Consider the following 24,274-nt stretch of genomic DNA (forward strand, 5'->3'; position numbering starts at 1 on the left):
AAATTTTATTTTATTCTATTTTTTGTATTTTGTATTTTGATATATATATATATATATATATATATATATAATATTTTATTTTAAAAAAAAATCACTTGTTATATTTTTTATTTTTTTATATTAGTTTTTCCTAAATGGCGATATGGAGAAACTCCAAATTCTAGTAGCAAAACGCTTCAATGACAATGTTGTTGACGAATTTGATGGTGAAAGACCTGGATCGGAGAGCGAGCTCTGTGAAGTGGTGAAATAGCCAAAGGATCGAACTGGTCTGATACCAAATGAAGCGAACAAAGTTCCTTCTCCAGATTAATTACTCCAAAAAACTTGGAATATAAAGATATCCATGAGGATAAAAATATTATATGTTAAATGTACGAATAAAAATGATACAAAAGGGAGTGAGAGGCTTGCTTAAATACCAAACAAGTGTCTCTTCATGGAGAGTTAAGTCTCATATAGACATGACTCTTCAACCTAATTACTAATTAAGTAATCATTATTTATGATTATTATCATTTACATTATTTCCTATATATTTATTCATAACAGTAGTTGTTGAGATGACAGTGTTAACACTCACATGTATTGCACATTGTCTAAGTCACCTAGTGAGGTTGTGCATTAGATAATAAATTTTGCTATAACAATAACCACCTCCAAATTTTATGTTTAAGGGAAGCAAGAGGTTAAAGTTATCTAGCATAAGTGTCTTCCACATTGGCTTGGGGCTAGCATGCGGGAGAATATCCTAAAGTGACTTGGGAAATAAATTAACTTTAGAAGATATAGAGTTATGAGATAAAGTGCACTTTAAGTGAAGTCAATGGAAGATTAAAACATAGCTATTGGATCATGAGAGGCTAAGATAAAATCTCAGCCTTTGATCTCAGAGGCTAGCTGGAAGGTAAAGGGACACACCCATTTGGCTTTCTAAGTGGCACAAATCCCAAGGAGAGCTCATTCTTCATTTGGTGTGACAAACACAAGAGGCAAAGTGTAGAGGTCGAACTGAGAAGATGATGACAACCAAAGGCATGCTTTCCAAGGCAGTTCAGCATTATTTTCCAAGCCAGAAAAGTGGCTTGCAAATCAAGGAAAAGGTACCATCTTGAGAGAAAATCATAGTTGCACTGTACAATGCATTTATTGCAGGCCGGAACGTCAATTTAGTATGTTGTTTATGCACAGAAATCGAGGCAGATTTATGAGTGGTCTTGGCACACATTTTGAGGAAGATTTGAGCTACGTTCTGGGCACAAAATTCAAGGAAGAGTTGATGCACTTATTCCTATAACTGACCATACTGCTATACAAAATTCTGGGCAGAGTTTAGCATGGAATTCAAGGAACTTTTGTAGCAAAAATTTTAACAAAAAGGGGATGCAAATTGGTTGAGATAAGTTGTTAAATCTTTTGAATTTCTCTATTGTAAACAATTTTCTCAGAGCTCTAAGAATAATAAAATCTACCCCCTGCACTGGTTTTCCCTCGAGTTTTTCCAGGGATTGTTAGTCCAAAATTTTGAGTTTTTTTTAAGTTTATTGGTTGTAATTTGTTGATTTCAAGTTCAGATTTGGTCTTCTGAGTTGTTGTTCATAAAAATCAGACCTTTGTTTTGCCTAGTATGCAAAATTTCTGAGTAATTTTATTGGAACAGTTACCTGAGTGTAGACAAAGTGTTTGATGAAATTCCTATAACAAATTTATGAACTGTTAGTTAATTTCTGAGTGTTTTCTAAGATGTTATCAAAGCTTGGTTGCTCAGATTGAAAATCAGCAATGGGACGGCAATTAGAACTCAGTTTTGTTCATCAAAGAAGGATGATTTCTTGTGTTTGTCATGGCTATTGGTTTGAGGCTTGAGGACGGATTGGAGGGAACAAGTAATTTCTGCCCACAGAAAGCAAGGATCGATCTTATTCTGGAGGGAAATGAAGCGTGGGGCATCCTTGATCAGGCCTACATTATTCCTACAGATGCAATAGAGTTCTCTACTTTTAATAAGAAGAATATGAAAGCCAAGAGAATTATCATTGATGCCATCAAAAACAATGTGTAATGTCATTCGTAAGGCACATGCAAAGGAGTTGTTGGATTGTCTTTGCAAGATGTACCAGAGTTCAAAACAAAACCAAAAATTGGTGTTGAAAGAGAAACTTAGGAACACCAAGATGTAAAAGACAAATACAATCACCTAATAACTCACCCAAGTATCTCAAGTTCGTGATGAATTGGGGTTGTTGGAGAGCAGATAGGTGATGATGAGTTGGTTAGAGTAGCCTTAAATGGTTTCTCTAAACCTTGGGACAGCTTTGTACATGGAATTGTTACAAGGGAGAAGTTGTCTGATTAGGCAAGACTTTGGGATGATTTTGCGAGAGAGGAGTTGAGACTTGGCTCAAGTTCTACCATCCAACAACAAGAAGAGAATAAGGAGAATGCTGCTCTTGCTGCTAAGGGCATGAACAAATTCAAGAAGGGGCCGAAGGATCGGTCAAGAAGGGTGAACAGATGAAGGATATGAGCAAAGTGAAATGCTTTGCTTGTCATAAGATGGGACATTATGCGATGACTTGCCCTAATAAGAAGAAGCAGGTTGCAGCTAAAGCAGAGGTGGATCAGTTTTCCACACAATTTGAGGAGTTCCTGTTGATTGCTTGTCTTTTCTCGTGTAGATTCCTCAGATGCTTGGTATAGTGATAGTGGAGCCACATGCATATGTCTAGTGTCAGAGAGTACTTTACTAATCTCAGAGATGATGGAGTTCTCTGTGAGTTGGTACTTGGAAGTGACACCATGGTCAGGGCAGTTGGGTGTGGGACTATCTCTTTTGAGAGGGACTCTTAGTCGCCTATGACAGTGAGGGATGTTTTGTATGTCCCTGTGTTGAAGAAGAAACTAATATCAATTTCCACCATAGAGGATAGGCAATTTGAGGTGTTGTTCAAACATGGACAAGTACTCATCTACCCTAAGGGGTCTAGCATCACTTCGAACAAAATGATTGGGATCAGACAGGGAAAGTTGTACAGGCTCATGATTCAGACTAGCCATGCCTTGATTCGCAGCAGTAGTAGCAGAGATCTATGTGAGGTATGGCATAGGAGAATGGCCCATTTATGTCATGAAGCACTCAGCATTCTGGGGGAGATTATCACAGGATTTCCTGAATTCAATGTGGAGCATGAGGATGTGTGCAAAGGGTGCACTCTCGGGAAGTACACCAAGATTGCTTTTTCAAGCAGTGATAGCATGACAGCAAGAAGCCCTGGATTTATTTCATGAAGACCAAGGATGAGGTCTTCAAGAGGTTCCAAGAATTCAAAGCTCATGGAGAACCAAAAAGTGTGGAAGAACTGGGTGTTGAGGTCAGATAATGGGAGTGAGTATACCTCCAACGCCCTCAAGAACTTCTATGGACAAGAAGGCATTAAAAGAGAGTTGATAGTTTTTTACAACCCACAGCAAAATGGGGTTGCTAAAAGGAAGAACAGGGCCATTGTGGGAGCAGCTTGAGCCATGTTGCATGATCAAAGTTTTACCATTCTTTCTTTGGGTTGAGGCTTGTAGCACCACAGTATATGTTTAGAACAGGTGTCCTAATAGCACATTGGGAGAAAAACTCTTGAGGAGGCTTTCTTTTGGAAGAAGCCTAAGGTTGGGCAGTTTCGAATTTTTGGGTGCCTGACATGGGCACATTTCACTTAAGAGAAGACAAAGAGGCTAGAACACATTGCAGGCAAGAGTATCCTTGTTGGGTATGGCAACACTTTGAAGGCTTACAACATATACATCCCTTCTTTGAGGAAAGTTGTTGTGAGGGATGTGAGAATTGAGGATAGATCCTTTCAAAGATCTTTGGAGGGAGAGCAACAAGAACCTTAGACACAGGTTCCTCAAACCACATGGCCACAAAGTTCAGGAGGTACAAGTTCATCTGGCATTGGGTCTACACCAGTTTCAGCTGTACCAGGATCCCAGATTATCAGTTCACAGGGTACTGGCACACCTAGTTCGGCATCTTAGAGACCTAGTAGACAGTTTTCAAGTGTAGTTTTCATCTACACCTTTGGTAGATGAGGAGGACGAGCAAATTTATGCCACTCCACTAAAGAGGAAAGTCAAGAGGTTGTAAGAGCTCTTGAAACAAGCTAAGGGGTCGATGGGGAGTCCCAAGAGTGTTGTCAGGGAGAGTAAACCACTAGAGTGCTTTTGTAGTTATTTGGCTATGGTGAGCAACATCCGAGAGGCAGAGCCTTCTTCATATGAGGAGGCAGCAGATCAGTAGGTTTAGCAAGATGCCATGGTGGAAAAGTATGCTTCCATCATGATGAACAATGTTTGGGAGGTGGTTAAGTGACTAAAGGGTAAGTCGGTTATGACTTTCCGGTGGTTGTACAAGATCAAGCATGTTGCGGATGGAAACATAGAGAAGTACAAAGCATACTCTGTGGCAAGACACTTTTCACAGGTAAAGGGATTTGAATATGATGAGACCTTCGCACCTTGCTAGATAGACTTTGATCAAAGCAGTGATTTCCATCGCAGCAAAGATGAGGTGGAAGATCCGCCAGATGGATGTAAAGACTGCATTTCCGAATGGACTTCTACAGGAGGAGGTGTACATTGAGCAGCCACAGGGCTTTGAAATTCATGAGAGAGAGTCTCATGTGTGTCGGTTGAAGAAGGCACTTTATGGACTAAAGCAAGCTCCACGAGCCTGGTATTCACAAATAGATACTTAGTTCCAACAAATTGGTTTCAAGAAGAATGAGGCAGATCCAAACATATATTACATTTGTATTAATGGAGAGCCCCTCATTCTTATTTTGTACATAGATGACTAGTTCATGACAGGAGAGGAGAGACTAATAGTTTCTTGCAAGCAGGTTCTTGCTTCAGAGTATGAGATGAAGGACCTTTGACCGACACTATTTTCTAGGGATGGAAGTGTGGCAAGAGGATGGGTATATCTTTCTAGGGCAGGGAAAGTATGCAGTTGATATTCTGATGAAATTCACAATTGAGGGTTGCAGGCCTCCTATGGCTACAACAATGATCACCAACTTCTGGAAGCTTACCACTTATGAGGGAGAGTTGGTTGACCCCACTTTATATCATCAACGCATTGGGTCGTTGATATATCTAGTCAACACCAGGCTAGACTTGTGTTTTGTTGTTAACACTCTCAGTCAATATTCGATGGAGCCTAGAAGAGTGAATTGGACAGCAAGAAAACATGTGTTGAGATACTTGCAAAGAGCAATGGACTATGGATTGGACTATGTGTGAGGGGATGGAATCCACCTAGTTGGCTACATGGATTCCGATTGGGTAGGCAATGCAGTGGACAGAAAGAGCACTTCCAAGTGGTGTTTCAGTTTGGGCCCGACAGTTGTATCTTGGCTTAGTTGGAAACAATAGTCAGTGGCACTGACTTTTGCAGAGTCGAAATACATTGCAGCTAGTCAGGCGAGTTGGCTTCGTAAGTTGTTGGTGGGTCCATTTGATCAGCGGTTGGAGGCCACTACAACTTACTTTGATAATCAGAGTTGCATAAAACTCTCGGAAAATCTAGTATTTCACGATAGGTCCAAACAGATTGACATCAGGTATCATCTCATCGAAGATCATGTTCAAAAAAGAGCAGTGGAGCTAAGATACATTTCCACTGATGAGCGAGTTGCGGACATTCTCATGAAGTCCCTTATGAAAGGAAAATTTGTATTTTTCGAGGACAAGATGGGGCTGGTGAAGAACACTTTCCTCACTAAGAGGGAGTGTTAAAGCTAGCTAGGATAAGTGTCATCCACGTTGGCTTGAGGCTAGCATGTGGGAGAATATCTTAAAGTGACTTAGGAGATAAATTAACTTTATGAGATATAAAGCTATGAGATCAAGTGCACTTTAAGTGAAGTCAATAAAAGATTAAAACATAGTCGTTGGACCATGAGAGGCTAAGATCAAATGATCCAGTGTTGCGAACATCTCGATAACATCCCAATTTTATCTTGAAATCACAATTTTTTGGCCTAGCCGATGTTTGCCGACTTTTAAAGATATTTTTATAGTATCTTAATTTCACCGATGTTTGCCGATTTTTACCGATATTTTCCCGATTTTTACTATTTTTTGGTTTTCCGTACCCTTGCCGATTTTACCCCGATGCCAATGTTCACAACATTGATCAAATCTCAACCTTTGATCTTGGAAGCTAGTTGGAAAGTCAAGAGATACGCCCATTTTGTTTTTTAAGTGGCATGAATCCCAAGGAGAGCTCATTCTTCATTTGGTGTGAGAGACACAAGAGGCAAAAAGAAGTCAAGCTGAGGAGAAGGTGAAGACAGCAAGACCCACACTTTCCAAGACAACTGAACATTATTTTTCAAGCAAGAAAATTGTGACACAAATCAAGAAACAAGTACCAGCTTGAGAGAACTGTGCAGTAGCACTGTACAGCACATTTATTGTAGGCTGTACTATCAATTTAGTCTGTTGTTTATGCACAGGAATCGACGCAGATTTCTGAGTGGGCTTGGCATGCTTTTGCCACAAATTTGAGCTACTTTTTGGATGTGAAATTCAAGGAGCTACTGCACTTATTGGTGTAGCAGACCATTCTACTGTACGAAATTCTGGGCAGAGTTTGGCACAGAATTCGAGGAGCTTTTATAGCATGAATTTCAGGAAAATGGGGCTGCAAATTGGTTGAGATAAGTTGTTAATTCTGTTGCATTTCTCTGTTGTAAAGAATTTTCTGAGAGCTCTAAGAATAATAAAATCTCCCTATGGCACTAGTTTTCCCTCCGGGGTTTTTCCAGGCAATATTCATCCAAAATTATGAGTTTTGTTGATGAGTTTGCTCGCTGTAATTTTGTCATTTCAAGTTCAAATTTGTCTTCTATGTTGCAGTTCATAAAAATCAGACCACTGTTTTGCTGAGTAGTATGCAAAAAAAATTTGTAATTTTATTGGAACAGTTACCTAAGTATAGACAAAGTGTTTGACGAAATTCCGACAAGAAATTTCTGAACTGTATGTTAATTTCTGAGTGTTTTCTAACATACAAGCACTTCAAATACACTAACAGCTCTTTAGACAGCACTCCTCCAGATCTCCATGTGGCATGTACCTACTGTTTATTTAAGTAGGTTCCTAAAATAGATGAGTGCCTAGCTAGCTCATAAAAATCCTTCTTCCCATAGATAAAAGTAGGCTTCCAGGTTCTCCAAGTCCACATGGGGCCTTCCCTATGTAGTTGCATTTTACATAAACAGTTTTCCACAATCATACAACAAAGACCCTCCAAAATAGCCCTATCAACCCTTGAAGCTTTTGAGAATAGTTAAAAGTCCTCCATGCATGTCACTGCTAAGACTTTTGATTCAACAAACCCTTCCTGACAAAAGAAAAGAAAAAATCCCTTCTGAACCAACCTTTTACCAGCACAATTTGGCGAGAAATAAAATAAGATAAGAAAATTTTATTAATGTCCAACCAATCACCACAAATAGGTCAAAAGGACTGCTAAGTACTTCAATGTTTTTACAAAGTGGGAGTGCAAATGCTACTCTTGTAAAAGAAAGATGTAGGAAGATCTAATGCAACAAGATCTAAGAACTAGAGTCTAAAATGAAAGAGCAAAATACAAAGCAACAGTGCACTGCTAAGAACCAAAACCTTGGGAAGAAGAATGCCTCACATGGGAGTACATCAAAGGGAACCTCAACAGGTATTTGGTGTTATCTTTTCTGCTATTTTATTCCACTGCTATGCTCACACATTTCTCCTTGACTTCCTTCAGTAGATTCCTGTATTTTCTGAGTTCTCTCTCATACTCAACAGTGACTATAGCAATACAGGTTATTTCTTCTTATGAACCATATTTGGCTTATCCCGTCAACCAGCAACAGAACTGATCACATTTGTTTGGTCTTTCTTTTGTTTTTTTTAAATCTCAGAAAAATACTGGCCACAATCCAAAGGGGTCTTCTGCCACCAGCAGACAATTTTGGCCACATGCCAATGAGTCTTGAACTTTCCCAGCAAAACATTGCCCAAGAATGGCTCTGATACCGATGTAATGAACAAATCTGTTCATTAGTCAGAAACTATTCAACCTAATGACAGCCTTGAAATCCATAAAGGATAAATAAATAATCTATAACACAATGGACTGATGCATGTTTGATAGTGACATTTTATATTAACACTGAATGGGTAAGACTTGTGACGCTTGAGTTTATGTTTTAAGATTATTATTATTATTATCATCATGTCATTTTGATTTAGGTTATATACGTTACAAACTCGTGTGTATTTATCACAACACTGAAGTCATTATCCATGGATGTGTTCACCATGTCCAATTCTCTAGCTACCCAGATGGAACAAAGATGACTCAACTTGAAGGTATCTAGCCTCATAATGTTCTACAGCATAAATGTTTTAAATTAACTAGTTGCCCTAGATCCATTTTCACATCCTGCTGCATGAAGTTGGTTCCATCGGTTTGAAATATGTAGGGATTGTACTTGTAGACATGAATATATAGTCAATGGGTGCTAATCTAGTTTGGCCATAAACAAAACACAAGATAACAAACAAACAAACAAAATAATCACAGGCAAGATTGTTCCAAATCAAACACTTCAAATTATGTAACCAATTTCAAGAGATGGAGGTACCATATTTTGGTATATAACAACTTATCATGAACAGATAATATAAACAGAAGACAGAACATGATGCAAGGTTGATAGAAGCTGAATCTATAATAGGAAAGAAGGTGATGCTGCTTTTTTACCATGGCGTTATCACAGTTCATAATGACAAGAAGGATCTGTACCACAAGCTATTTACTTTGTGTGAGAGATACATGACATCAATCAGACAGTCTATACTAAATCAGTGTGTCATGTTCTTTTTCTAAGGAAGCTACATACAGTGTTTTGGAAGAAATCACGAGTCCTATCTTCAGAAGAAAATGTAAAATCCCATCCATTCAAGTCCAAGAGCAAGATTATACCTCCAGCAATACAAATATTGCTATCTTTTCCTTTCAAAGATTTGGAAGAAGACCTTGCTGCAGAATCTAACCAGTTACTTGATGTCGGGGATGTCGATGGAACTAATCCTTCCTCCAAATATTGCCATGTCTTTTCTGGTAAAAGAATCTGAATGCACAATTTCGTAAATAAAAAAACAGCATAATTATAACTAAATAACTAAAAATAAGCACATACATATGGGACAACAATCAGAAAAACATTCGAAAAAACAATAAATAGATGTAAAAGCTGCTAAATAAATGCAATGCTGAAAACAATACATCGTGTAGTACTTATGCTACTGTTAATCATTTGGGCATTTCACTTCAGCACACTTCTCAGCATTTATTCAAAACGGGACCCTATACCCCTTCCACTTGCACCACTTGAGCTGGGAATTGTGAGATTATAAGATTGAATATAAAAGGGAAATACGCTGCTCCATGATGCCAACGGATTAAAATTTAAAACCTAAGGCAGCCCAAAAGTGCCAACTGATGTAAAACATCAAACAACATCCACTGTGTTATCAAGAGTAAGAAAACATCAGATTCTTGAACTCTGGTAATTGTTCTAAACTCTAATGAGTCAGACTTCATATTTAGAATCATATTAATTGCCTCAAGACAGGCTTGACCCAGTTTGAGCCCCCATGTTTATGTATTTTCTCAAAACATTAACTTTATGTATCTCAGAACTAATACTTTGTCTCAATGAAGTTTTACATATTTGCACCCCTGCAGGCTGCATGTAATACAAAACAGCATGGAAAAAGTCGCAATAAAATCGGCAAAACCCGATTTTTTGAGCTGGCAGATGTTATCGGCCAAGTTTTTGCCAACTTTTTGAAAATCGAAAAATTCACGATTTTATCGTAAATGTCACAATAAAATCAGGAGTTCACGCAAAAAATCGCATAGACTGTCCCAGTCGTGCATAAGTGAGGAAAAGGGCAAAAATTTCACTCATTTTTCACTCTAACTTCTGCCATTCGTCCCTGTGGAGAGAGGAGGTGTTTTCCACAGCCCAAGAGGAGGATATTTACCAGTTTTGTGGCGTGGATTTGGAGATTTGTCCACTGCTCAACATGAGAGACTCAGGATGCCGATTTGCTGCTAGCCTGCTGCCATGTATGTATTTTAATTTCTCTCTCAATGTTTGTAACACAAATGGCCTTTTAAATCTGTCTATCAGTTTGTTTTTACTATTTAGCTTGTTGTTGCTTAGAAATTTGAATCAAAGCATTGTTTAGATTGAATCAAAACATTCAGATTGTTTAAATGTTTCAAAAATTCAAAAATCCAAACCCTTGTTTAGTGAATCTGAGTGTGTTCACTATTAACTTCAGTGAGTGAGAAGAGGCATTTAAAATTTAAAATTAACAATTACAATTATGTTTGCTTCTTATGTGATGGGCAATTTTTAATTTTTTTCAATTTTTTTGTGCCCTAGGTTCAAAATCAAGTTCAAAGTTTCCAACAAAATGCCGAGGAATTTGGAGCCAATGTGGGAATATGGTGAACCTGATCCTGTACCCGAGAGGGGGGGTCAATAGACAATATTTGACTTGCAAGTTGTGTGGCAAGCATATGTCAGGGGGCGTCAATAGATTAAAATTCCATCTGGGGCAAATTCTAGGGCAAAATATAGAACTTTGCCCAGATATAACTACAGAAATCATTCGAAAGGCCATTAGATCACTGCATGATAAAGATGATGCCAGAGAAAAAAGGGCAGCAGTAAAAAGTCAAATTGTAGGAGCGTCAGGAGTGGGTGGAAGTGAGAGTGGTTCTTCAGCATCACATTCCACACCCACGAGGCCCAACCCCTCAGCTTTCTCATCTTTTTTGGTTCCTAGAACCACACCAGGTGCACAACCTGGGATCAAATCGACACCTAAAGAAAAGGAAAAGGAGGAAGCTTACAAGCTGGTCAGTAAGTGTCTTCTGTGGAGTGATGTTCCTTTCCAAATTGCCAAGACCAACCCATTCTACCAACCTATGTTTGATGTTGTTGTTGTTGTTGGCCCAGGGTACAAAGCCCCTACCATTGTGGAGTTGAGAGGGCCTCTTCTTCAAAATGAAATGGTTGATTGCACTGCTAGATTGGAGGAGTTTAGGGCATCATGGGAACACACTGGATGCACAGTCATGTTAGATGGTTCGACTAACGAGAAGGGTATGACCCTTCTTAACTTTTTGGTTAGTCGTCCCAAAGGGACAATGTTTATGAAATTTGTTTATGCATCTGCACAGATTAAAGATGCACGTTTATTATGTGAGTTGTTGAACATCTTCATTTAGGAAGTAGGTCCACAAAATGTTGTCCAAGATATAACGGACAACACTGCAAATTATGTTTTTGTCTGCAAGTTGCTTATGGAGAGGTATCGTAACTTGTTTTGGACACCTTGTGTTGCACATTGTATTGACTTGATGCTAAAGGATATAGGGAAGATTCCTTTTGTGAGGAATATTGTTGAATCATCCACGAGCATAACACAATTTATATATAATCATGCATATGTGCTTCGCTTGATGAGAAGATTCACCAACAATAAAGAGTTGGTGCATCTTGCCATTACACGATTTGCCACTAGTTTCATATCTCTTCAGTGTCTGTTGAATTCTATGTGGGATGTGAAGACCATGTTTCTTTCACAACATTGGCGTGCTTTATCTATTAGCCGCAACCCGGAGGGAGAGGGCATGTGTAGACTAGTTTCATATGATCAGAGCTTTTGGGCAAGAGTGGAGGAGGTGTGTGCCATTTCGGAACCTTTGGTAAGGGTTCTTTGGTTGGTTGATGGAGGCAAGCCCGCAATGGGCTACATGTATGAGGCCATGGATAGGGCCAAAGAAGCCATTTGTGCCTATTATGAAGATAAGGTTGACGAGCGTTTGAGAAACAATAGTTGGTGCGGAGAGTGATTAATAAGTGATGGAACAATACCCTCCATCACCCCATTCATGTTGGAGGTATCTACCTCAACCCCATATTTTCTTACTCCCGTGGTTTCAAATTTGAAGCGGAGGTGATGGATGGATTCTTCAATTATGGTGAAAGGATGGTGGCATTTGAGCACGAACGTGAAGAAATTTCTAAAGAAATGGAGATATATAGGATGGCAGGTGGCACATTTGGATTTACCATGGCTATTAAGAATAGGACAAACAAAATGCCAAGTAAGCTTCAGTTTGTTTCAATTTTCAAATTTCATAATTCATTGTCTCTTCATCATTTGCTTCAAATTTAGAATTTCAATGTTTTAATTTTTTTTTTATGTTTCTTTTTTTTCTCTTAACTTGTAGATGCTTGGTGGACAAGCTATGGTGGCAGAGTACCCCATCGCCAAAAGCTTGATATTCAAGTGCTCAACCAAACATGCAGTTCCTAGTACAATTTATGACCCTAGTACAGGTTGGAGTCCCAGCACCTCAATGACATGACCTATGTCTACTACAATCTCTGATTGTGGGTGTGACAACTTCAAAAAACCCCTGACGTGGAAGCCATCTCATTGGACCATATTGAGACCACTACTGCACTCAGTCTCGTCCCTCTAATTTGTTAGAGGTGGATCCAAAGGCACTAGAGGCAAAGGAGATAGTTGTTGCAAGGGAGGGAACGGTAGAGGAGAAGGAGCAAGAATAGGAGGTGGAGCAGGAGGAGGAGGAGGTGGTGACACAATCGAGGATGGGCAGCAGCATAGGACAGAGGCCACCTCCCTTCTTTGTTTCTAGAGGACAACAAAGTCCATTTGTAATCCCAAGGGCAGGACCTTCTTCCTCTAGAGGAAAATGCAAATCCATTCCCTATTCTCATAAAGGGGTAGAGGACCTCAGTGACTAATAACGTTATGGCATGTAGATGACTCATGATGATGAACCATTATATACATTCATTATATTTTTTGTTAATATTTTGATTCTTGAGAGTTGACACTGTGTCAGGACTCAAGATTTAGGGCTTGAGTCACTATTTTGATATGTGATATAGCATTTATTTGATGTTGTGGATACTTAAGATGCTAAAAAAAAAAATGAACGTTTTTGTATTTTTTAAATTTTGTCGAGCTTTTGCCGATTTTTTCAAAAACCTCCTGACTCTAACGAATTTTTCAATTTTCACACCCTTCTTGATTTATTCTCGAGGTCAACTTTTTTCACAGTGATATAAATCAGCAAATTTTGCACCCACAAGGCATATAAAAAATGGTGACATGGTGCACTATTAAGGCACTCTTTGTGTTAAGGTCCCAGGTTAGAAATCCCATGGACACAAATCCAACCATGTTAAAGGTTGGTGTGGTCCAAACCAGCTGCAATCCAAGGGTGATTTTGACCAGTGTTTTAGAATTCGGTCGAGCTGATTCGGAATCGGTCGAGCCGAACCTCTGCCCGGGCCAGCTCAGTACAAAAATCAGGGCAAATGTCAGTCTGTTATCGAACTAGCCAAGTCGGTCACCGACTCGGTAACAAACCGGTCGGCTCAGCCAAGTCTGACTTAAACTAGTCAAACCCGGTCAGCAACAGAAATTGGAGGGAAAGCGGACTCCAAACTTTTTTTTTAGGTTTTAGGTTTTTTGCTTGTCCATCTAACCTCTCCCAAGCTTATAAAAGTTACCCAACCCCCTCACATTTTCTCACAAATATCTCATTGCATTTGTGTGAGCATTTGTGACGAGTTTGTGAAGAGTTGTGGAGTTGGTTTTTGGAGCAACAGCGAGGAGTCTTGGGCAATCATTGGAACAGCAGTGAGGAGCTTCTTGGGCAGTCATTGGAGCAGCATTGAGGAGTTGGTTTGTTCGAGCAACATTGAGGAGGCTACATCCTAGAGGTATTTTTCTTTTCACTTCTCAAATCTGCCTTTGCTTGTGTTTTTTTATTGCAAATCTGAAAATTGGAAAGAGTAATTTTTGTAAAAGAAATGATCATTGAAGAGTTGTTTTTTTCTCTTTTCGTTTTCAAATTTGTTTCCTTTCATTACCAAGTCCAAATATCAGAAAATGGCTCCTAGAATTAAAGGTGTTGCTTGGGCATATGCAAAGATGATTGATAATCAAATGCATTGCAAATTTTGTCATAGAAAAATTACAAGAGGTGGAGGGGGCATTCATAGTCTGAAACAACACTAGGTTGGTATTAGAGGCCAAATTGTTCCATATGCAGCACTAGCAGAACAAATTGGGGATATTAGGAAGGAGTTGCTTGATAAATTTGAGAAGTTTGGGGAAGAAAAAGCTAGGCAAAAAGAAATAGAGGCTGAAATTGGGAGGAAGAGGAGTATAAAACACATGATGGTTACCAACCCCAATTTTAATTATGAGGGCTCTTCATCTATCCCTTGCACTAATGCATCCAACCCCTTTCGCTATGTTCCTCCCTCTTTGGAGTCTATTCAAGAAAAGGGTAGGGAAAAAATTAATAAGAAGGGTGATATGAAAAGTAATTTTACACCTTCCTCTCCCTCTGATAGTGCACATGGTCCTCAAGCTAATAGAGGTCAAATGCAACCCACTTTAGATGACCATTGGAAGAAAGAATTGAGAGAAAATGTCTGTGATTACATAGCTAGATGGTGGTATGATGCTGATATCCCCTTCAATGCTTCTCGTTCACCATATTACAAACCTACGTTTGATGCCATATTTTTTGTTGGAAAGGGCTTCAAAGCCCCTACTATGCATGAGTTAAGGGGATCTCTTTTGCAGAAAGAGGTTTTGTCTATTGATGAATATTTGAAGGATTTCAAAAGCTCATGGGAAAAAACAAGATGTACCATCATAAACTTTCTTATATTTTTCCCACAAGGAACCATGTTTCTAAAATTAATTGATGCATCTGATAGGGTGAAAGATGCAAACTTGTTGTTTCATCTTTTGGATGAGATTGTTGAAGAGGTGGGGGTGACTAATGTTGTTCAAACCATCACAGATAATGCCTCTAACTATGTTCTTGTTGGTAAAATGTTAGAGGAAAACACAAAACCAATTTTTGGACCCCATGTGTTGCACATTGCATAGACCTCATGCTTGAGGATATTAGTAAAATAGATTGGATCAAGAACACTGTACAGCATGCCAAAAGCATAACAAAATATATCTACAATCAAACATGGATTTTAAACCTGATGAGGAAACACACAAGGGGCAAGGATATTGTTAGGCCTGCCATCACTAAATTTGCAACTCATTTTTTGACATTGCAATCTATGCTTTCCTAACATAGAAACAAGCAAAGGGTGTTTTCCAGTGATGAATGGAATGAATGTCAATAGTCTCGCAAACAGGATGGCAAAGATGTGAGAAATAAAGTTAATGAAGAAATAATTTTGAAAAAGGAAGCAGAGATTGTGAAGGTTACTGAGCCACTGGTTAACATGTTGTGGTTGGTGGATATAGAAAGATTGGCTATGGGCTTCATTTATGAGGCTATGGATCAAGCAAAGGAACAAATAAAGGAAGCATGCAAGCATAGAGTGGCTAAGTATGGGCCAATTTGGGAAATCATTGATCAAAGATGGAACAATCAACTCCATCGCCCTATACATGCAACTAGGTTTTTTATGAACCCAAGGTATCATTATAAAGCTTTGGAGGCAGAAGCTTTGACTGGGGAGGTTAGAAATGGATTGGTTCACTGCATTGATCGCATGGTCCCTAAGGAGAGTGACCAGCGAGAGGTACACAGAAAAATCACTTGTTTTAACACAGCCACAAGTACCTTTGGCAAAAACCTAGCAAGGATTGCAAGGGAAGCAGATGAGCCAAGTAAACAAACAATTTCAATTTTAAAATTCTTATTTTGTTAAATTGCTTATAATTTGAAAGTTGCATATAATTTGTTGAGCTAACTCATTACACAACTATGTTTTTTGCAGCACAATGGTGGGAGGCATTTGGTAGCCATTGTCCACAATTGCATAAGTTTGCAATCTGTATTTTGAGTCAAACTTGCAGTGCTTCTAGATGTGAGCGCAATTGGTCTGTCTTTGAGAGGATTCACATGGAGAAGACAATCGTTTGGAACAAAAACAGTTAAATGATCTAGTCTATGTCCAATACAACCATTGGCTAAGACATAACCAATTGTTGAACAAAAGATCTAATACAAATCCCATTGTGTTGGAAGATATTGATCCAACATCAGAATGGGTAGTTGAGAGTCATCCAACAAAGTTTGATTATGATGAGGATAATGGTCTTGATTTGGATTTAGAGATGGAGGCATTAGTTGAACATAATGTTCAGTTAAATGCAGATCCACTAGTACCAGGCCCAGCCACAAGTCCTCTAGTTGCAGGTACTTCCTCTACTCAACCACGACACAAACGCACAACTCGTCTATCTTAGCGTGAAGATGTTGCGCCTGCTAGTGCTACTACTTCTACAGTTGTAGTTGGAGATCATGATGAGGAGGAGGAGCCATGGGTTTCCCTGTCTGAATTTGATTCAGATTCTGAGTCGGATGATGTTGGCTTCTCTAGCAATAGCCAGTAGTGACTAGTGACCAGTAATGTTTTACTTTTGTTGTAGAGGCCATTTAGAGCCTCCTTGGTTATGTGTTTTTGCTTTGATCTCTATATCATGTATGTATTGGACAGTGCACTATGTGCCATTTTGATATAATGGATATATTCATGAGCCTACTTTGATCATATGTTGTCTTCTCGCTATATTCTAATACTTCGTGTTTGGAAACATGAATGAAAATCTTTAAAATTATGTCTTTTTATAAAAAAATAAATATTTAATGTATTTTTTACAAAGACTGAGTCATTGAAATCAACAAGGCTGAGTCGATACCAAGTCGGAATCGACACTCGGCCGATTCCAAACCCAAGTCAGAGTTTTAAAACATTGGTATGAATCCATCTCCAAGACATACATTACCAAGGCTCTCCTTCTCCAACATACATATCAGGGTCTTCATACCTTTTCCATGGAGATGTCATAGCTAATCCTTCTTGTTATCAAATGGTGATCACTTACCTTCTCTGACGTGATTGTAGATACATCTTTCACAAACTCTTCTTTTACCTTTCTTCACACATTGCTTCCTCAAGATTTTCTATACATAGTTCCTTCATCATAGGAACCATAGTTGCCAACCACCTCATATTCTTCATGAGGTCATACCATGTCATCATGTAGAAGAGTTAAAGGCACATTGTATGTATGCCTTCATGTATCTTACAGAAGGAAGAGTTCCTTTTTATTTTACCATGCTCATGAGATAGAACATTCTAACCGTTCTATCTGCAACTATGTGATGACATGACTTTATCTATCTATTACCAAATATAGACATACCTCTTCCTTCATGTCGTCATCTAGGTTTCCTTTGGCAGCTTCCTTTCCTTGCTTGAAGAGGAAAATACTTCAACCAACTTGACATGTTGCGCTCCTCTATCACCATACCTGCATCCTTTCAATCAGTATATTCCACACTGGGTGTATTGTAGACTATCTATGAGACATTTGCTTCTTCTAAGTAAAGGTGAACTTTTTGCAAGGATTCCAATGGAGGATCAAAATGATCATCATCATGAGGTGTGACAAACTGTGATCTTCCTATTTTGACAGATGACTTTTCCAAACATATAAACTGCTTACTTCAGTTGTCCTTCTATGCTTCTAATGTAAATGCCATTTTCTATTTCATTTCTATCATGATGACTGCTTCAACCATATAAACTTCTACTTTGGTTATTCTTCCATGCCTCTATGATGATGTCAATCTTTGCTATAATGCATCCTCTCGTACTTGTGATGTTTTCCATCATTACTGCCATCTTCTACAAACTGAAAAGAACTCAGTATATAATGTTATCTCAGTCATAATAAAGGTCTTTCACTTCTTCCTTCTTTGACTTCTTTTCAAGTTCTTCTACTTCTTTGGTGACATGGGCTTCATTTCTTTCCTTTCTCTTCTTGTTGTCCTTCTTGAGTTTAGGACAATTCCTTTTGAAATGCCCATATTCATTACATTCATAGCATTGAATCTTAGACATGTCAATTTTCTTTTGAAATCTTTTCTGAGACTTTCCTTTCTTCCTTGCCATAGTTGCATATGCTTGAGTTTGTTCACTTGATCCAACGTCGTTCTTTGCCTTCAATCTGGTTTCTTCAATTTTGCATAATGACCATAGATCATTGAATGGAGTAGTTTCCTTCTTTCCATAGATACTAGATACAAAGTTGCCCCATTCATCTAGTAGTGCATTGAGCACAATGGTGGTCATTTCTCGATCAGACATTACTTCTCCTAGCTCTTGTAGTTGATCTCTTATTTGAGATACCCTCATAATGTATGAGGCTACTGCTCCTTCCTTTGATACCTGTTAGAATATCAAAAAGGCAAAAAGATTTTCTTTATATAGATAATTACTTGTGACTCTTTTATCTTTGTGTTCTTCTTTTATCTTTTAGTTCGTCAAGCAGTTACCAAAACAATAGCACAAATGTCATAGACACCAGATATAGGTAGACAACGAGGGCAAAACCCCTATCTAGGGGAAAACCCAGTCAACAACTCTTCCTTAATAACTTCCTAAGATAATCCAAGACTCTTGACCTAGACATAGACTTCCTCCACACCAAGTCAGCCCTTTCTTCCTTCTTGCAAATGATAACCCTTCAGCATCAACTTCGACCTTGCAACTACACCTTGCAGTGGCAACTTCAACCCAACAAATGGCAACGACAGCAGCGGCAGTAGCAGCAGTAGCAACAACTTCGACTTGACAAGAGAGACTTTGATCTCCTAGAGGAATCCACACGAGAGAGAGAGATAGCCCAAACTTTCAATTTTCACTTTTTCTTCCTTCTTCTCCAACTTCGCACTCCCTTTAGCCTTCTTTTTCTACTTCGCACTTTTCCAGCTCTTTCTTCTGGATATCAAACTTGTGTGAGAGAGAGTGAGTGCCCCAAATGAATTAGAACTGTTCTAATATATAGGCTTCTGGTGAGGTTGAATTACCCAGTTTGAGGCCGACTTGGTGTGGAGGGGACAAACAGTGTATTTGACTCAATATTAAATCTTTTTATATGATTCAAAAGCCCAAGAAGGATCTCTTTTAATCGACAATGACTCTAATGATTAAGAATAAATCCTATAAGTCCTCAATGGGGACTTTGACCTAAAACATAATGACCCAAGCATGAAACCCATGCTTTAATAAGTCATAATAATAATAATAAAATTCATTTTCATAAGTACATTTCATTGTGACTCAAATACAATTATGAAGACCGGACCTAGTTACATTATTCAACAATACCTTCATCTTGTATAGTTTGGTTCTTAACAATATAATTTCTCCTGCAGTACTTATAGAGAATAATTTTACTAGCTTATCATAGATCTCTTTCGATGTCTTCAACTTTGCTACATAAGGAATGAGAGAATCCTTGATTGACTTAATAAGGATTCTTTGAGATCTTACTTCTCCTTTCATATACTTTGATAGTGCTTGAGATTGCTCTTGAGAAGGTGTTAAATTTGACAACTAGGGCCAAACTTCACATTGGACAGCTCATATGAGGTAGCTCACATTTTTCTTGGATTCCTCTCTTCGAGAGGTGTAGGATTCATCTAAAGATCATCCCATTCTGACATGTACAAATGAAGTTATGAATTTATTTTGATTATGGACAAATTGTCAAGGTCGGCCAACCATCAAATTAGCCTCCTCCAGCCTTCAACGTTGCATATAAATATAAGGAGCCTCCTCCTCATTTTGGCATCACTCACATTCATCTTTCTCTCTCTCATCTTGATTGGGTACGAATTTCTGGGCACCTCTCTCTCTCTCCACATGTGCGAAGGGAAGATTGGTTTTTCTAGCTGTTGTATTGACCAGATTTGACAGAAATTTCAGGAGGTTGAATTTGACCAGCGTTGACCCTATTTGACTGCAGTTTTGTGAGGGACACTTCTTTTGGACAAGCCGCAATTCTAGGCATGAAAACTGGGGTTGTTTGACCCCAGCGTTGACTACCCAAGTTTTGGTTGTTGCGTTGACTTCTATTGACCAGGTTTGACTGGTTATTTTCATATTGTTTTGGGCTGCATTATCTTGTTGTTGGAGGCCAAGTTGACTAAGGTTGACCGAGCTGTTTTGGAGGTTTATTTCAACCTTGTTGACTAGCGTTGACTTTTTTGTTAGGGCTTTATGTTTATGTTGTTCTGACAGATCAGATTGGGCAAGTGAATATTGTAAATTTTACTCTCTCTCTCTGTTGAACTTTTGAAGAATTATAAGAAGAATTAATCAAGGGTTTCCCCACATTGGGGTTTGTCCCTGGTTGGTGCCATATCTTGTGTCCTCTTCTGTTAGCTTGTCTTCTACTGTTATTGTTTATGTTCTACTTGCATTTTACTATCATGATGATGCAATTGTTGAACTGGATATCAATATTGGGCTAATATAGAAATTGAAATAAAATTGCTCTAAGCATAGAACATACCATTGTTATCCTAAAATTAACAAAAGGTTTGATGATTAAGCCCGTGACATATTCATTAACTTCATTTTCTATGAGGATCATATCTATTCTCTTCTTCCATGCAAGGTAATTTGATGACCCAACAAGTTTGTTTCTCTCCTTGCAGAAAGAAGTCATTGTAGATTGAAACATAAAATATAAATACTTGTCAAGTGAAGATGCTCTTTTGATGATGATATTTTCAACTAGATGCCTTCTTGATGATGTTGACTTCCACAATTCTTTTGACAATTGAAGATGCCTCATTGATGATGATTGCTTGATGATCTTCTTCAAGGATAGTTGAGATGTGATATTTTCTTCCAAGAGAAGGAGATTGTCTTGATTCCTTTGATGATGGAGTGTTCTTGCTTCCTTTGGATGTAGCGTAGAATGTGAAGGCTTCCAAGAATACTTCAAGTGTGTAGATTGTAGATTCTTTTGAGTGGAGGTGGGGTCCTTGAGGTCTTCTTCTTCTTCAAAGTGTTGTTCCTTCTAGATGATATGATCCTTGTGATGAGATGGATAGTCCTCCTTAATGCTCCTCATTTCTCCTTGATGATCTCCTTGTGCTCAATTCTTCTTCAATTGGACGATCTTCAAGCTGCCTTTCCTTGTTGTTGTCACCTTAGCTCTGATACCATGTTCAGAAATCTAGGGCAGCTAGATTAGGGAGATTTCTCTTATTTTGATAACTGCTTGCGATGTTCTTTTACTTAATTTGATGTACTTGTACTTAGTTTCTTCTTTACTTGATTATTATAGTGTTCTTTTATCATCAAACAGCGACTAAGCTATGAAGATCAATGACAAAAGAGGACACAAAATGTAGGTTGTTAGTTTCTTCTTTACTTGATTATTATAGTGTTCTTTTATCATCAAACAGCTACTAAGCTATGAAGATCAATGACAAAAGAGGACACAAAATGTAGGTTGTTAGCCAGGGCCAAAACCTCTCCTCTTGAGAGTAAAACCCACAAGAATTCCTCTCTTCTTATAGAATCTTCAAATGAGGAATTCCAAGACCAAGTCAACATTACTTCTTGATGAGCTTTCCTTACATAGCTCCCAGCAAAAAACTTCGATCTTCAAGCAACTTCGACCCCCAGCAACAATTTCTGCAAGTTCGACCTAGTAGCTTCAGCAACTTCGACCTAGCAGCTTCACAACTTCAACATTGATGCAACTTCACAGTTTCGACCTTAATGCAACTTCACAGCTTTGACCTTGATGTAACTTCACAACTTCGACCTTGATGCAGCTTCACAACTTCGACCTTGATGTTGCTTCAGAATTTCAACCTAGCAGCTTCATAGCTTTGACCTTGATGTAGCTTCAGAATTTCAACCTAGCAGCTTCAAAATTTTGTTACACATGAGAGAGAGAGAGACCCATAATCTTCGATTCCATCTTCGTTCTTGAACTTTGCTTGCCCTTTTGGACTTCTTCTCAAGATCGAACTTATTTTTTTGCTCTTTCGCATGTCTTGGATGTGTGCTTCAAATGAGTTTGAATACCTCTTATACATAGGCTTGTCAGGGGTACAAATTGCCTTCATGAGGCCGACTTGATCTTAGAGGGTCTTTTGACACAATTTTGACTCATAAATTATTTTGACTTGTTACAAGATGCTCAATGGGGTCTTTTATATATCACAATGACTCTATTGACTTCTTGACACTACGTGCTTGACCTATAAAATAAATTGACCTTGAGCATGAAACCCATGCTATAAAATAAGAATAACAATTTTTCTTTATATCTTTACCTCAAATACATAAAAATCAAAGTTACATAAGACATTATGAAGATCGAACCTAGTTACATATTATGAAGACATCACCATTATGATCCGTAGAGACGGATGTAGATGGAGCATCAGAGGGAGCTACAATGCAGGATTCCCAGGATAGCGTGAGGTGTGCAAGATGCATAGAGTTGTTGCAGCAGTGCAGAGGTTAGAGAGGGAGCACTTGTCAGCGACAGAGGGAGTTTCAACATCGAGGGTGTCTCTAGCTTGACAGAGATGTCAGAGTTGGGAGATTAATTACTTACTTCTCAGTAACTGAATTGCAATGCAGCAGTTAGCAGTGGCAGTGCTATGGGCAGCATGATGAGAGAGATTGCAGTGCAGATGCAACAGTGGCAGTGGCAGAGCCATGGGTAGCAACACAGATGCAGAGGGAGATGTTGTACAGAAGCAACAGTGGCAGTCGCAGGGCCATGGGTAGCAATACACGATGCAGCAGCTTCACAGGATGTTGGGCAGCAAGCCTAGCATCAGCATAAGAACCGATGCCGGATGATCAGGGTGATGCTCAGTTAGGAGTATTACTAGAGCACAATCCTCGCTAAAAGGGAGTGTTGATTTGGGGTAGCATCGGATGTGCTCCAACCTCGAAACTTGGTGGATAAGCTAAGGCACATGAGATCTCCAATACCCAAAAATGGTTTGGGCAGATTCTAAACAGTTTGAGAGATATTAAAATAATTAATATTTTTAATGGAGTCCCTAAGTCTCAACTTAGGGAAAGTAAAATATTAATGTGTATTAATATAAAACTGTGTTAGAATGGTTCAAAAGTCATGCATCAAGCCAGAATTAATCTTAGTCGTTGATTAGGGACTTAATCTTGGTCGTTGATTTGTCAACAAGAAAAGTATAAGAGGAGGCTTGAGGGTCACTTGGAGAACACACCGAGTTGATCAAGATTTCGATTTTCTGGGGCAAGGTTTGCTGAGGAAGTCGAAAGAGTAATCAGAGTTGCAGCTGAGGGCAATGAATACAAAAGCAAATAGGCAGAGATAATACTGGGAGGATCAGTGCGGAAGCCGACAGAGAGGGACGCAGAATCAGCCAAGGCTCATGCAGAGGTAGCCAAGAGCTATGCAATGCCTCAAAGAACTAGCGTGGGTGACGTAGAGGCTCTAAGGGCTGACGCAGTGCCTCCAGAGGCTGACACAGGGCGAGCTAGGGTGATGCTGGGCAGACATGAGCCAGAAAGGGCTGACGCTAGGGTTTTCGTGGCGCAGATTGGAGCTGGGAGCTGTTGGGGTGTTTATCTGGGGTTTCAGCCGGAACATCTGTCTCCAACTGAGAGGTACTACTGCCAAGATTATTCTCTGTTGGGTGAGCCGGTTTTGGCACCCAGATTGTATTCTGAAACTGCTTAATAATTAAAACCCTCAGATAGCTGCACCGGTTTTCCCAAATTGGGTTTTTAAGGGGACATTGGTTCAAAAACAACGGTGTCACTTGTGTGCTTGTTTTGTTTCCTTCAGTTGATGATCTGTAATGTGTTGAGCATGTACTTGTATTTATTTTCAATATTTACATGGTAAATAACTTGTTAATTAATCAGAATAAGTAGGCAGAAATAAATCAGAAAAGTACATGAAGGGTTTCGAACAGCTAGACTTAGAAATTCCAACGTGCTTCATGTTAGTTGAAAGGATTTCTCGTCACTTTCCTCATAGCCAATCTTTACCCATTGATTATGACACATATTTCTCTCAAGGATGACGTAGAAGCTAAGTACCTTGTTGTCCACGAATAGTGGAAATTTGCCTCGCATTAATAGAGCTTTCCATTATTGATATCAAAGTGATTCATTTCATTGTTCAAATTCAGCTCATTTATTCACATTGTTAGGATTTTACTTGTACCTACTACCACAAAATCTAGTAGGCCTTAGAGAGGGAAACCCTATAAGACAAATAGCTAGACTAA

At 38.8% G+C, this 24,274-nt stretch overlaps 1 protein-coding gene across 2 annotated transcripts in view; it reads right to left on the reverse strand.

The window, feature by feature from the left end:
- LOC149191950 (Tetratricopeptide repeat (TPR)-like superfamily protein) overlaps positions 1 to 24,274 on the reverse strand; it is a 392,644-nt gene that overhangs the window by 235,035 nt on the left and 133,335 nt on the right. For both annotated transcript variants that reach the window (XM_089404439.1, XM_089404438.1), the window contains exon 18: positions 9,032 to 9,179. In XM_089404439.1, the coding sequence (XP_089260565.1) occupies positions 9,032 to 9,179 (148 nt within the window). The remainder of the gene's footprint in view (positions 1 to 9,031; positions 9,180 to 24,274) is intronic.

Source organism: Pinus tabuliformis, chromosome 2_2 (assembly GCF_031772625.1).
Source record: "Pinus tabuliformis cultivar Carrire ecotype Pingquan chromosome 2_2, CPIR1, whole genome shotgun sequence".
In the NCBI taxonomy this organism is placed as follows: Eukaryota; Viridiplantae; Streptophyta; class Pinopsida; order Pinales; family Pinaceae; genus Pinus; species Pinus tabuliformis.